This window comes from Empidonax traillii, unplaced genomic scaffold, assembly GCF_003031625.1.
Source record: "Empidonax traillii isolate 1590-97213 ecotype Southwest subspecies unplaced genomic scaffold, ASM303162v1 scaffold90:size2128546, whole genome shotgun sequence".
NCBI lineage: Eukaryota > Metazoa > Chordata > Aves > Passeriformes > Tyrannidae > Empidonax > Empidonax traillii.
Window position 1 is genome coordinate 1,977,291 of NW_020955283.1, and position 15,944 is coordinate 1,993,234.

Below are 15,944 nucleotides of genomic sequence, written 5' to 3' on the forward strand. Positions count from 1 at the left end.
AAAAGGGGGGAAGGAAAAAAAAGGGGGGAAGGAAAAAAAAGGGGGGAAGGAAAAAAAAGGGGGGAAGGAAAAAAAAGGGGGGAAGGAAAAAAAAGGGAAAGGTTTGCTGAAATAAGGTTTTTGAAGTGCAATACAGCAGTGCAAGTAGCACCACCAAACAGCAGTGTCAGAGAACAATCTGAAGGACTCTGTCATCTTTACAACCTCTACAATTAATATTTTCAAGTAGGAATGAGTTTCCAGAATAAGCAACTGTAAATTTAATATATGCCATTAAAGACCTTTGCAGGTCTTGATACAAATGTATCAAGTGAAATTATTTAACATATCAATTGACTTCATTTGTGAAATATAAATCCATAACAGACAGCACAGAGTGCAGTGATTCACAAACCATTCAAGCTGCACACCTAACTCCTCTGTTCTAAGCCTGCATTTCCTCACCCTGCTTGAAGCCAGTGGACACAAAGCTGGGAAACAGAAAGGAGTATCTGAGCCCACTGCCTTGATTTTGGCCACACAATCAAATTTACAGCTCTTCCTCCCTCCATCAGATTTGTGACATGTCTACAGAGCATTCCAGAAACAGTTCATTCCAACCAAACAGGTAAACAAAGGCAGCTCTAAACACACCATGGAGCTGCTATTACTGAAACACCAAATGTGGGCTACCAAGGGCTGCTGAGAGTCCCTGCTGGTACAATGAGCTGCTGTGTGGTCAAGTCTGCAGTTGCAACACTCCTGGTTCAGAGCTGCTCTGAATCCTCCCAGGGCAGACCATGAAAAGTTGGAGTTCACAACAGAATTACATCTAGACATCCCCTGTGTCCCTAAGGCTACCTAGTGCTGATGCCTAAAGGGGTGGACACACATGGTATCAGTGGTTATACACATGAAGACAGGCATTATAGGGTCACACATAGTAATTCTTAAGCAGTAATGATTTCAGCTAATCAGTGGAGAAGACAAATTCCCATAACTAAAATGATACATTACTGCCCTGTAAAATACGTTGCAAGTCTCACAGGTTTGACAGCAAACACTAGGCAGGATTATATTATTAAAGAAAAAAAAAAGCCTCCAGCTACTTCAGTTTTGATACAAAGTCTTATAGGGCAGTGGACACAGAGGGCAGGATCTCCTTTGTGAAAATATGGTGAACACCTTGAGAAGTCCTCCTTCAAATCTAAGATCAAGCTGAAGGTGACAAAACCAAAAATGCCAAACTTTTAAAACCTCAAAGCAAACAAGCACATCAGTCCTTCAAAGAAAAATAGAGATCATCACCCTAACAGTGCCCCTAATTCTCAACAGGACGGAAAGTAAATAGTTATTTCATAGCTCATGGTATGTATAGATTCATGCTTTTAATGCTCTGTAAGTTATACACTGTTTTATTTTAAAAGGCTCTTGTTCAAACAATATACTTGCCATATCTGAACTACAACTCAAACTGCAGAGCGAAAAACTTTATTTTTAGAACATGAAGACTTACCATGCTAGGCTGAAACTTCAGCTGGGAAATTCTGCTTTTATGATCAATACCTCTTTTTCCTGCATTTGCCCCAGAAACATTCTTAAGATCATGAAATCTAAGATGATCTGTTTACCTAAGCTACAGAAATTGAGACTGTTTCTAGAAACAAAATTGTGTGGAAGAAAAGTATCTAAATATATATGTTAGAACCACAAATTTGCTTCAGAAACTTTTGCCCCCTCTCTAGAGAAACATCATGAGCTTTCAAAATTTGAAGCACTGAAAGTCATCACAGAATCACAGCAAAGTCTGGGTTGGAAGGGATCTTCAAAGGCCACCTAAGTCCAGCCTCCCTGATCACATTTAAAGACAATAACACTGAAAATTAATTTCTCTTTGTTTCACCTTTATGTTGTAACATGAAGTATTGCAGCAGAAAAACATGAGCAGCACAACACAGGAAAACACAAGATTTCACAAATCTGAAGTGCTGATATGGTTTAAACAAGTTATAGTGCATTTTGGCAAAATTAAAGAAAAGCTGGAAAAAGGAAAAATGAAAGAGTTTTGCTCCTTACTATAGCAGAGACTTGATTATGACGAAGGTTGAGCTCTGTGAGGGAATCCAGTCCATTCAGATTTTCCACAATGGTAACCAGGTTTCTGGCAAGGTTTAACACCCTCAGTTCACTCAAATGACCAATGTTCTCTATTTTAGTAATCTGTGAAAGAGATAGATACACATGCAGATTGTTTTTTATATGGATATACAACAGATACATGTTGCATGTTGTTTTTTTTTTTTTAAAAGCATACATGAACAATCAAGTTAATGAAATAGAGTGCTTGTGTATTTTTCTAAACCATGATACTCATATCCAGTAGCTGAAAACAAGTTTAAGTCTGCTAGAAATTCAGAATGAGTATTCGTCAACACCTTGCTGAGCACACTGCAGTAAAACTCAGTCAACATTTCCTTCCATACTATCAGAAATCAGGTTACTTCAGCTGTGCTGCTCTGTAAAAGACACCATAAAATGAAGACAACACTGATGATACCAAGGTACGCCAAAATGAGGAAATTAAGGTTCATCCTTAATTTGTCTGCAAAGACACTCAAACAAATCTCCTGGTGCCTATGCTACAAGAATAAGCAGCATCTTACCTTCCTACCATCATAGAACTCTGCATCAATTTCCCTTCATGACTCTTATAAAGCCTGCAGCAGCACTCACAGATCTATCTACATTAGCACCACAGACAGATTTTCCAGCAGGTCATGAGGACAGGAACCTGCTGTGAGTCAGGGGTGAGTAGCACCCACAGCCCTCTGAAGAAGAAAACAACTATTTGAAATTGCAACTTGCAAGAAGTTTTATGAGCAGGTAATCACTGGGATCAGAAAGACATACTCAAAAGTTAGGAAAGAGGCAGCAGCATCCTTAGTTTGGATACAAGGCACATTTGCTTGACAGTCCTCAGCACTTCAGCAACTTGTGGCTTCCTATGATTAGAAAATGCAGGGATCAAACAAAGAGACTAAGTTACAGTAAACAGGCAGTTGCCAGAGGTTTGTTTTTATACTTTATACCCTATTCTAAAGATTCAGGTGACAATGACCAAAAAAAAGAAAAAATCATAAATAGAGTAAAAATAGCTATTGACCCTTAATTTTATGTTTCAATTCTGGAAAAACAACTGTGTTTTACAAAAGACATTGATTACTGCTCTGGTGACACAACATGGGTTTATTTCCTGCTGTTAGCATTCCTCAGAGTGATCCACACAAGGTTCTCTATCCAGATATTTATTTCTCACGGTGGTCTGTCCTCCAGCACCCATCCAGATACTCATGCATGACTTGCATACATGGAGAAGGGGAAGCACAGCCACTGCATGGAGCATGTGCTTGTCATACTCTTAGTGCAGCCTGCGCTGTGTGGCAAAAAGGCAGCTGGTTTCCCTGAAAAGACTCCAGCCAGCCTCACTGAGTAGCAGTGCATCCAAGGATACAGTGCACACAGCTACTCCCATGTACTAACATTGTCCCTTTCAATTAGAATGATCATCTGCTGGGCCACTGCAAGCCCCCTCCAACACCCAGTCCTCAGGCACACCTTTCCTGGTGTCACCTTTCCAGGGACATTGAACTTCCTGGGGCTTTAGACCAGCACAGCTCTGGCTGTGCCAGTTAAAGAAAGTTCCTAACACTTCCTGGAATAGGAGAAGAAGTAAGGTAGCTATTGTTTAACAGTTTGAGTTGGTAATCTTCATGTATGTACCCATGTATAAGTCTTTGACATATGACTGGAATATGCTGCTATAAACAGTACTTCAGCAATTTTTCTATTAAAAAGCACACCAAAGTAGATAGCAAGACCAAAATTATATAACATCCTAAACCTGCTTTTGATTCAACTGCTAATTAAACTACCCATTTATGTGCATTTTATGCAGAGGAAAAAAATTATCAGGATACAAAAATAATAAATTAAGAGGAACAGAAAATGCCACCGTTCAGAAGAATATATTGAGACAGAAAAACTTGTAAAAGCAACACTGAGAGCAGATGGTTGGCATGAAGAGCACAGACCTCTGCAGGTATCTGCTTAGTCAGAATTACTCCATGCCAGGGTGGAATATTAATCTCCTGTCCAGCTGCAGGGAGGGGTGGTGGTGATGAGCCAGGGGCTGTTGGTATTTAGGTGCTGGCTGGGGTTAAACCACAACAATCTACTCAGAGTGTCCACTGAGATCTCACATCTTACACAGAACTACTGTCTATAATGAAAACAGCTAACATTTTTTGATAGCCTAATGTATTTCCAATATTTTATTATACTTGTACACAAGATCTGATTGTTCAATCATCATCTGGGATCACTGGGAACATTGACATGATTCTGTGCATAATTAACAGTGCTCAATGATTGTTGCCATTTTGCAGAACACCACTGAGAAAAGGCTGGCTCTAATTTTACTGATCTGTTTTTTAAATTGCTACATTCTGGAACACTGGAAACCCTATTTTGAAGTTCTCAAAGCCAATTAAGCTGTTGAAGTCTGTTCTTCAAAAATTTACAATGTAGAAGAAATATCTCTTAAGATAGACTAGAAGGCTGCTCTGAATAAAAATACCACAAATTTAAATAGAGTTAAAAGAGATCCTTATTCATTTTACATAAGCAAACAACAACAACAACAACGAACAGCCTTCAAAGAGGGCACTAGTACACTAAGCAGATATATCAGCATTTCTTCCCTTCATTATGCCTTCAGAAAGAACTAATACTATGTGTAGCAGACTGGTGTTTCAAATTTTGAACTTCTCAAAGACAGGAAAGAAAGAACTTACACGGGATAACTTGCATATCTTTAAACTGGAAAGGAACAAAAAGATAATTTATTAATAGAAACAAAGTTCATAGTCTTTATTAGGTCTTTCCAAGAAAAAAATACAATAAACCTACCAAAAAACAAACTAAAACAACCCCAATTCCATTTCCTAACATTTGTGCCCTTCACATGTATGTTTATGATTAAAACATTCTGAAAACCAAAATAACTTACTATACTCCACAGTATTAGTTCCTGATATAGGGTAATTTGTTATGTTCCCTGGATCACAGTAGGACTATCATTATGCAGATGATCTAGCAACAGCCAGCTGGGCACTATGCCCACAACTCCTAGTAAAGTTGTAGTTTGTAAAGAGTTGTACAGATACTTGAAGGGGGGAAAAAAAAAGGTGGGGGGAAAAAAGACAAGTCAGATCAAATCACAATCACTTGTAAGAGCTGTGCATGATGTGTTTCATTTCCATCAGTGATTCCTTCTTTTGTGCTTACTGGCATAGTTTTATCTGCAAGTATTTTTATCAAAAACATAACTCATTTACAACAGCAATAAGAAAAAGATTAAAACCACACAAAACTGTAGAATGAATACGTTTGGAGATGGCCAAGATTCCAAGGGCATTGTCATCATCTGGTCCTAGATTGCATCTGCTGCTGCATAACACGCACATTGTTTGTTTGATGTTACTCAAAGCAGCCACAAACTTACTGCAGCACTTATAACAGTAACTCCCTATAGTGCTGGCTTGTCTTTCTCTTTTAAGCATTTCCACTCTCCACTGTCAAGCAATTGTATAATAAACACACAGAGAAATCAGTAAGACATTAAAATCATCAAAACAGGAATCCAGAGAATTCACACACTGGTCCTATACAGTCACAATAGCCACATGTTGTTTTAAACATCTGAATTATTGGACATTTTTTCTTACATGTGGTTTGAATTTATTTTCAAAGAATACTATATCCAGCTTGCCCCAATACTCCATGCTGCTTCTGATGTACGCATTAAACAAAAAAAACTTACTCTTACATGTACTGCAGCTAAAACTTTATGCACCCCTTGAAGCAGAAATGATTGTTTAGTATCAAATTGAAGAACCTAAACAGATGTTAAGTGACTTAAGACCTTTTATGAATCAGTCAAGAGCTCAGACCCCTTCTGCTTTTTCCTGTACAAATTTAAGTCTTCCACATAAAGGTAAGGGATCTGTTTTGTAAGATCACCAAAAGCAGAAACAACACAACAATCAGGGGGATCTTAAAATTTTACATGATTTCCAAGACTGTGTTACTTTAACTGCACCACAAATATTTGTGGTAGATGACTACTGTGTAGGTGTGTTATTACACCCAGTGGTCTCAGAATTTTAACTGCTGAAACCTTTCTGAAGTATAAGAGACTTAATACAAAGATTCAAAATAAACACCATGTCCCCTTTCATTAATTTACTTATTTCTGTGACCTCAAAAGTTGAAAACCTTGCTACCAGTTCCCTTTCAAGAAACAATAGTTTGGTAAAAGACACAGCACACACAATGTCTACACAAGAAATATAAGTAATCAAGTTATTGTACTATACCTGATTTCCATGGAGATCTAAAACATCAAGGTTTTTTAGGTTCTCCAGATTTGAGATCTTCTTTATTCTGAAAAATTTCAATTATGACCTAGATTATTTTTAATATTAGATAAAAATTATCTTTCATTAGCCATTTTTTCCTGACTACCAAGAGTAACAGAAGAATAACAGTTTTGAAACACACACAGACACACAAAAATTAATATTACCTTCCTGACTGTCAATAATGCAATAGTAGCAGTATGTGGCTCTTCCAGAAAGAGGAAAAGGAAGGAATACTTGCTCACTAGAAAACAAAGTTGACAAGCAACCTATCCAGATCCCTAAATAATAGTAACTAAAGGAAGAATATTACTGGCAAACAGCTAATTTCAAACCATTTTAATGAAATAGTATAGTAACACAGGCTTTTCAGAGCATGTAAGAAGAACACAGAACTAAAACACCCTGAAAGCCCCCAGCCCTTTCTAGACAGAGATTTCCAGGTTTGGCAGTATGTCTTCTCACCTGAACAACTTCATTTTCTTAAAACTTCTCTGTCCTGTCTTGTTTTCTCAGATTCCAAATCTAGGCTACTATATTCTCAACAGCATCATCTACTGGTTGATGATATTAAACACATATGTTAAGCACTTTCTTCAAGAGTGATCAAAGTTCATATACAGATCAAGCTGAAAACAAGTTGCTTTCAACTGTGTCTGACCTGTAATCAATTACTCACGAGTATGTCTAGTCCTAACTATCTCCAAAACATACTTCTAGGCAAACAGGCTAAACTGCACTAGTTATGATATGGGAAGCAATTCCTTATTTTAAATTTATAGTTCCCATGCCCCAGTATTTTACTGCACACAAAATTGATGTCTACAGGCAAGATTTTTAATACCAAAGCTATTAGCTCCAGTAACATATTGCACTACTGAAAGTTGTCAGCTTTGAATACAGGCTGAATTGGGAGGTACATTCTTTATAATCTGCACATAACTGAAATTTGTTCACCACTTCTCACAAGACTGAATATAAAGAAAATAAGGAAAATTAACAAGATAAGAACACAACCCTTAGGTATATGAGCAATTCCACAGATATTTCTATTAAATTATCAGAATTAGAAGCTCAAAGTTAGAATCAATAAATAAGCATCAAATTCATAACTCATCTGTCTGGTATTTTTTCCCAGCTAAATACATCAGGCAAAAATACTTTCTGTAGCTTATAAATAATGAATACTCCAGTTGATGGGAAAAGATATTCTACCTGTCACACCAATCTAAGAACACATATTGAACAGTTGATCAGAATAAAGATTGGATGAATACATGTAAAGGACTTCAGAATTGTAGCTAAAATATATGTAAGAAAGGAAGTTGCTGAAGAACATGACATAAAAAAGCTGTGTCCTTCCTCAGGGGTGGTCTCAAAGCAACATCATAAACTGAGAACTGTAAGTAACAGAAACAATGACAGATCACAGTTGCTACACCATAAAGAAGTAGGGTGCTTTAAATTACTTTTATTCTTTTTACCTGTTCTTTCCCAACAAAAGGACTCTCAGGGATCTCAAAGTTGAAACCCCACTTATTTCCTCGATCTGATTATCATATAAATCTAAGAAAACAAGGTGGTGAAGATTAGAAATATTTTGGATCCGAGTTATAAAATTATGTTGAAAGTTCAACAGACGAAGATGATCTTCCCCATCAATAACAGGGCACACTGTCAATTTTTGCCTGGAAGAAAAAAAGAAGGAAAAAAAAGAAAAACCAAACCACACATGTAAGTAACAAATTGGTAACCAACTTTCAACTCACCCACTCTGACCAGAGGAAAGTATATTATTTTAGTTGAGGTAACATTAAGGTAATTAGGTTTGCTAATTCAAGTCTGTAAATAAAGAGGTAACTCCTCCTACCTATTAAAAAATTAGCATGAAAACATAGAGGTGTTTCCAAAATTTTCTGAATTCCTCTCCATTTAGTCAAAGATTCGCTTGTTCCATGGAAAATATATGGAAGTTTCATGTTGTGACCACACTCAAATTTCAACAGATGCAGCCTCACAATTTTTTAAGTTTTTCATCAGATACTACATAAACAGACTGCTGATATCAGAATTCAGTGTTCTATGTCTATATGATTTTTCTTTGTTTTATAGAACTTGACATTTGAAATATAAATACATTAGTCTGCTGTGGCACGTGCACTGTCACCTTCTCACCTTTCCAGGGTAAGTCTATCAGAGTTCAGGATTTTTTCTTCAGCAGTGCGTTGCAACACAGGAAATGTTATTGATGAACTGCTCCCAAAATTTGCGTTATCTATTAGAAAATCATACAGAGAATATATGAATTATCTCTTCGCAAATGCACTTCATTAACTACAGGTGATAAATGCAAAGTTTTCTTTCTTATTAGAATAAAGCATTACATAGTACATCAAAGTGCTTTTTCCCTACATTCAGTACTATGATTTACCAGTTTTCTTTCCAGCTATTTTTTGTTTTCAACTATATCCCCCTAAATCCTCTTTCCAAAGTACATCCATCTGTTTTATTTCTGAGAGATTTTCGGTCAACAATTTGTTGTAGGCAGATATTTTGTAGATGCTTTTATTTTAATTACAATTACCCAGTGATGTTTTAACATAAAGCTGTATAATTGTTTCATAATTTCAGTATCTCAACTTAAAGAAGGTATTTCCTAACTTAAGATAAATTTAAAGACACAGGTCAGGTAGGTATTGATAGAACCAGAAACTAAAGCACCAACACGTTGAAAGAGTCCCACTGAGCCACAAATAAATGCGAAGTCTTTTAAAGATAAGTGCATGGAACACCTAGTAATGACTGGTCTAATATGTCACTCCATTATCAAGAAAGAAACAGGCAGCTCCTTAAAACACACTTATAAAGGTGTTCACCTTTACCCATTTCATTAATATAAAAGTAAAAGGTAGGATGTCTAAAAATACCTGCAAAATTAATCAACAAATGTGTTCTGTGAGCTTTGGCTTATTTGGAAAATGACCTACTGAAAAATACTGGTCAAAAATAAATCACTGGGCATGTACACTACCACAAAAATATAGGTTCAACTTCTATGTGCTTGCCCTTTCTTTTCTTTTTGGTTTTCTTTTTCATTCTCTTCCTTCAAATAAATCAAACATTAACAGGAAAAACATTAATTCTTCAACAAACAAAGGCAACTGCTTTACTATTATTGTGAGTTCATTATTGGCTAAAGTTCACCATTAGATATCTATTTCAGTAAAACAATTTGTTGTTCAATTTGAATCTTTTCAGTGCTACTCAATATTTTATCACTAGCTACTCTAGCAACATTATGTATCCTTCAAAATCAGAACTGCTGTGGAGAAAAAAGAGAGACACTAAAAAAAATAACAAAATCAATCAACATTGTTGCAACAGTCTTAAAGTAGTTGTGTCACGTGTGTTTAAGCCAATAAACATAAAATCAGGGATTTAAAAATCAGTCTGAAACATGACAGGATGGTAGTAAAGTGACTTTTTTTCTTCTACTGTCATCCTCCTAAAGGCATGTGTGAAAAGTCCCTATTACTGCCCTTTCATTAGAGTAAGATCTATAAAAAGCCTCTGTTTAAATGCCTTATATTTTTGAAAAATATTTCTAGTGGTTTCCCGACCATGACCTACTAACCTCTCTTAATACCCTAAGGGAGCCCTAGGAAACACTTCTAGCAAGGCACCCAGTACCAAAGAGACTGACAAGGCTTTTTCAGTGTTACCTGAACTAACGCTCTGGCTGTTTTGTCGGGATCTGGATTTTGTAGGTGTGTGAATGGAAGTCTCGCCAAATCCTGATAAAGAACCTGTACTCTGCCTCAACTCCAAACCAGACAGTTGTGTCAGACTGGATGGGACTGGGAGACAGAGCTGCTTATTATGCACCATAGGACTTAATACTCTTTGGTCTCCTGCGCAGGGAACAAAACCAATCTGCAGACTTACATTTACTCCATAAGTTGCAAAATAAACCTAAAAATCAACCCATTCTAAGTGACTGCTGGTCTTTATTTTTTGCCTGAATGAATAAAGAATTGCCGTAATATTTAAACTGATCTTCTATCCTAACCATTCACTGTTTTTACATGACAGGCAAGCAGCAGTAGCATGTCAAGAAATGCTGTTTCAAATGTCTTGCCGTCTTCACCACAGTTAGCAGTGAAATCACCAATATCTTTCTTTTCAAAGCCAAAAGCACACAAGCACAGTAGGAAAACTCTCTCTTCATACTGGGGTTCTGAATTAGAAACTGATTTTGTCTAAATATATTAAGATGTTAAATGTCCAATAAAATGTTACAAGACAGAACTATGTGGCTTTTTGAGAGGATGAACAGTAGGGCACTTGATAGGTTGTGGCTTTGTAGGCAGAAGAAAGAATGCTCTTCCATGAGGGGAAAACGTATGATGAAAAAAGACATCTGCACCAGAATAGTGGGTTAAGGATGTAATGCAACAGTAATTACAATGAACTACTGTAGCCAAGTAGGAAAAGCTGTCACTCTTACATATTCTAATCATGACACAATCTCTCTTTACTGTTCAGTTAATAAAACAGAGATACAAAAGACAAACAAAGCAAACCCCACTGAACATCACCTTGTCTTCCTGAATAGTTTTTTTCCAGGTCATGCTGCAGAAGTCTATTATGGAAAGATGACGGTTCTTTATTTATCCTCAATTCAAACTGTAACACAATATTTAACACAAATGTTAAAAGTTTTCAAATGCAAATAATGCCTACATAGACAAACACAACCTTATAGTAACTGCGATTCTCAGGAAATTCTACAAATTATTTAGAAAAATAATAATTTCTCCAATAAAAGATGCATTCATTCTTTTAGGAAAAAAGCTTCAGTGCTGGAAACCAAAATGAAAATATGGAAGTTAGCAGCATATGCATATGTAGTTGACTAAATAAAGAAAAAAAAAAATCCTCCCCCCGGTAAGGAGTACTGTAATTACAGGATAAAGAGAAGTACGGACAGAAGCACAAGAAAACATATATATATGTGTGTGTGTATATATATATTGTAAATATATATGTATAAAGCTTATGGCAGGGTATAGTACATTCCCCTGTTTTTACTTTCTATGTCCTTAATAGGATGAAATAATTTACTAAAATACTATCAGATATATTAGATATTATAAATCAGCAGATGACTACTGAAAAGGTAATTCCTATCCGAAAGCATACAAATTTGTCTGTATCATACAACTGCTTAAATTCATATAATTGTCCAAGAAAAGGTAGTAATTACTGGTTTGCTCTTATCTGGCATTGACGAGGTCTGGATAACCAGCTGAAGACCACAATTATTAACCTGCAAATTGAAAGAATAAGAAATTAAATGCTACATTTGTCAAAAACAGGTATCAACACGAAGAGTTAAATGTAACAATACAAGCATTTTCAAAAGCAAAATGTGTCAAGAAAGGAACTACCTTGTAAAAATATTATGAAGAACACATGACAGTACTAAGCAACGCTAAATAATTTTTAGTTTAAAAAAAAACACGCTGTTTTTAGTTTTAAAAATACACTGAAAGCACAACTTCCATGGGGATGCAATTCCCATCATGAAGAAAACAAGCGCTTACATTCAAACGTGCCTCTTTTTAAAAGGCTGGTCTTTGGGTTTGTATGACAAAATGTGGCACCTACGTGGAAAGTAGCCAAAACGATTAACAGAAACCGTTAACCGAACGGCTCATACATCCCCTCCCAGCACATTACAGGGGGCACACACACAAACAGCACCGGGGGAGCCGCCGCCCGCCCACATCCCCCGCAGCACCTACCAGTGCGGGCGCGGCCCGCGGGCCCCGGCCGGTGCGGCCCTTGCTGGGCACCATGTGCCGCTGTCCCTCAGCCCCGCACAGTCCTCACATCGCACGGCCCCACGTCGCCGCCGCCCTGTCGGAAATAGCTCCGCCGTTACCGCGGCGACCGCCGCTTCCGCCCCGCCTGCCGGCTGGGGCGGCGCCGATGGGCGGGAGACTGTGAGGGAACGGAGGGAGTGAGATGGCGCCGTATGGCCGCGCTGCTGTGCCCGGTGCCGAACCGTGTTCCTCCCGCCTAGTGAAAACACACTATTACAGAGCCACAAATTGACAGAGCGGGTCAGGTTGGAAGGGACCACAGTGGGTCACCTGGTACAACCTCCCTGCTCAGGCAGGGTCATCCTAGAGCTCGTGGGCCCAGGATTGTGACCAGATGGTTCTGGAGTATCTCCAGTGAGAGAGACTCCACACCCCCTCCGGGCAATCTCTGCCAATGTTCAGTCACTTGCACAGTGAAGAAGTTCTTACTCAAGTGGAACTTCAGTTTCTACCTATTGCCTCTTGTCCTATTGCTCAGCACCACCGAGCAGAGCCTGGTCCATCCTCTGACACCTCCCTTTAGGTTTTTATATCCCTCAATGAGATCTCCTCTCAGCTGTCTTTTGTAAGGGCTGAACAGGCCCAGGTCCTGCAGCCTTTCCTCATAAGAGAGATGCTCTTAGGGGATGGTGACTCCATCATCTTCCTAGGCAACTTATTCCAATGCCTTACCACCCTAACAAATACGTATTCCAGGTTTTGCGTATTGTCATTTTAGTTACCATCTGCTGAAAGGTTCACAGAAGAATAATGTAATTACAGCATATTTTGTGAGAAATGCAAAATATTGGAGATTTTGTTTTGATTTCTTTTTTACAAGATGTAGGCAATGCTATGCAAACAATCAGTATGCCATAAGAAATCTGTGCAGATTTTGGTTGTGCAGCTGAGGTTCATGGGTTTATGATCATTACTGGGTACCAGTGAGCCATGAGTTTCCCTCTAAGGCATTTGACTACATTAGTTCTTTTACTTTTAAGTTCTCCCATGGTTGCAAATGCTGCTTCATCTCTGCTAATAGTTAAGCATTATAGAGCATTGCTATATTAAAAGGAAAATAAACCTAACCAAACAACCCCCAAAGAATTTGTCTGGTAATTTCAGTGGAGTCCTAAACAACATAGCGCTGAAATTACATCAGTCTTCATATAGCCAAAGGCCAATTCTGTATCATGACCATCGTAAAGCAAAGAAGCAAATCTAGTGTCCTTCTCTATAAAATTAAGTTCCCTTAACCTTGACAGAAGGAGACATCAGATAAACTGAAAGGTCTCTCTCAAATATCATTTGGGTTAGCTGCAGCATAGAATAGTTCTTTGCTCATACTGGTCCCTGCCTTGTGCCTGCCCAGGGAGGCAAACAACTCCCATGAACTCATACAAAATCAGACCCACAGTCCCTGTCCGTACTGTCTTAAAATGTGTACTTTTGTGTTTGTATTTCTGCTCCCACTGAAATCAGTGATGAAAAGTGATGCCCTACTGAAGACATACTACAGAATGTCCCATTAGCAGAGACCTAGAGATTTGCTCAGAGATGCATGTAAGCATATTTCATAAACAAAGTATTTCATCGCTTAAGGCATGTTAAAAAATAATCCAAACCTACTGAGGCAGAGTGTAGGAAAATTAGAAACCTTTTGGGTTGAGGCAGGAGTGGACCAGCTTATAGGAATCTGAGGAGTTTCAAGGACTAAGTGTTTTGAGAACATGACAAGTGTTTTGAGAACTGGACATCTGAAAGAAGAAAAACAGCACCTGTGATGGGAGGCTGAGTTGGGCCTGCCAGGAGACATGTGAATAGAAGTGTTGTGGTTAGATTTAGAAGGAAAAGAATTTAGAAAATAAGATATGTTAGCTGTGAGAAATATCTCAAATTAAAATTTCGAAGACGGCCAAATAAAGTGAAACAAAGAACTTTTATTTTCAATGCGCGCTGGGTGCAGTCAGGTTTGCCTCGTGCCAGGGCCTGAGAGCACACCGAGATGGGGGGGGCAGTTCTTTTAAGGTCTCTCAATTTGCATAACCGTTCCCTTGTCCCTCCCATGCTCAGCTCTCTTTCTTCCCTAAAAGGCAATATAGCCTTTTCTTGAGCCCGATTGGTTCTCTCAGGGCGGGCTCACACTTCTCTTTTGCAGTCCATTGGTTGTTTTAACCATCCTATCAGATTGTTTCCCTGTCCCGGCCGCATAGTCCCTTGGCAATGAGCCCTGGCTGGTCTCATTGTCTTACAGGCTTCCCGGTTCGCCTTCACACAGCAATAGCAAACAACAGTAACATGATCACAACTATTAACAGGTCATGACTGCAACAGAACTGCAGCCATAGGCAACTGTAGAACACCCCTGATCACAAACTCCTCATCATGAGGCAATCATGGAAACCCTGCTTGTAATAAAACCGTTTCATTTATTTCTCACATTAGCTAGCCAATAATAATCGTGTGAACAGTGTGTGTTTTGTGTATGTGACCAATAATAGGTTAAGTAGTCAAATATGTGGTAGTTATTGAACTGTATAAAAGTAAGTGTAATTTCCAATAAAGATGGAGCTTCTGAACATCATATTGGTGTGTGTGGAGCTTCCCTTGGGTCTCGCATGTGTTTACATCTGGTGCTCCGCAGGAGGAATTTCGTCTGAGGAACGGAGTTCGACTATATGGGAGGCCAGGGATTGACGGCACATATTCGTACCGAAAGATTGCTGCCGTGACGAAAAGGCGAGGTGTCTGCTGGCTGGCGGAACTGCGGAACGCAGCGTCAGGAGCCCGAGAGATGCTGCACCTGGAGAGAGATGGTGAGTGCAAGCTTGCAAATATTCAGCAGACAGCATGGGGAATATGGAATCCGCAGTTGAGCGAGTGACGCTGAAATGTATGCTATATTTAGCAAAAAAGGTCGAAGTTGAGGTGAAAGCGAAGGAAGTGGAGGAGTTGTTATCACTAGGAAAACGTAAAAAATTCTTTAAAGACCCACAGAATGCCTTTGATCAAGATATATGGAAGGCTTTCAGTCAGGAGTTGTGGGAGTCCGTGTCCGTAGGAGATAAAACTGCCTCCAAGTTAGCTACGACTTGGAGGGCTTGTGTTGATATAATTTCAAGGGCTCATGGAGAGGCTCTGGTGGCTGATGCAGTGTGAAAGATATTAAAAATAGAGACAACTGTAGAAGAAAGGAAATCGGGACTTGTTTCTATGCCTGTGGAGGATAGAGAACGGGACTTTTGGTGGGGGGAAGGGCTCCTCTGTCATCCCCTCTGCACCGCTGGATAGCACGCCCTGTGTAGCAGATGTACCTTTACCAGCAGAAGAGAGTATGGAGGTAGATAATGATTTGGGAGGAACCCAGGAAGTTCGATCGCAGTTATATCCAGACTCTTGTGATAATGATCTAAAAGATGAGATAAGGCGTCATAATGAGAATTTACAAGAAGTCCTAGACGCTATGAAAAACTTAGACGGGGGGCAAAGCAGCAAAGCGGCAGTACGAAAGGCGTATGATCGCGCGTCTAAAACCATTGCCTCAGCATTAGACGCTCTGGCTGATACTGTAAGCAAGCCGTCGCTAGATGGCAGTGCAAGACAAGAAATTGTCGGCTCT

General features: G+C 38.8%; 1 protein-coding gene across 3 annotated transcripts in view; it reads right to left on the minus strand.

Annotated features, from left to right (window-relative positions):
- LRRC49 (leucine rich repeat containing 49) overlaps positions 1 to 15,944 on the minus strand; it is a 54,722-nt gene that overhangs the window by 30,773 nt on the left and 8,005 nt on the right. Inside the window, exons 1-7 of one of the 3 annotated variants that reach the window (XM_027881549.1) lie at positions 12,266 to 12,366; positions 11,725 to 11,787; positions 11,057 to 11,144; positions 8,634 to 8,733; positions 7,943 to 8,146; positions 6,417 to 6,483; positions 2,056 to 2,199 (exon numbers count right to left, since the gene is read on the minus strand). In XM_027881549.1, coding sequence (XP_027737350.1) covers positions 2,056 to 2,199; positions 6,417 to 6,483; positions 7,943 to 8,146; positions 8,634 to 8,733; positions 11,057 to 11,144; positions 11,725 to 11,787; positions 12,266 to 12,319 — 720 coding nt within the window. In that variant the 5' untranslated portion in view covers positions 12,320 to 12,366. Of the gene's footprint in view, positions 1 to 2,055; positions 2,200 to 6,416; positions 6,484 to 7,942; positions 8,147 to 8,633; positions 8,734 to 11,056; positions 11,145 to 11,724; positions 11,788 to 12,265; positions 12,367 to 15,944 lie in introns of those variants that run through there. The other 2 variants (XM_027881550.1, XM_027881551.1) reach the window with 2 other exon arrangements.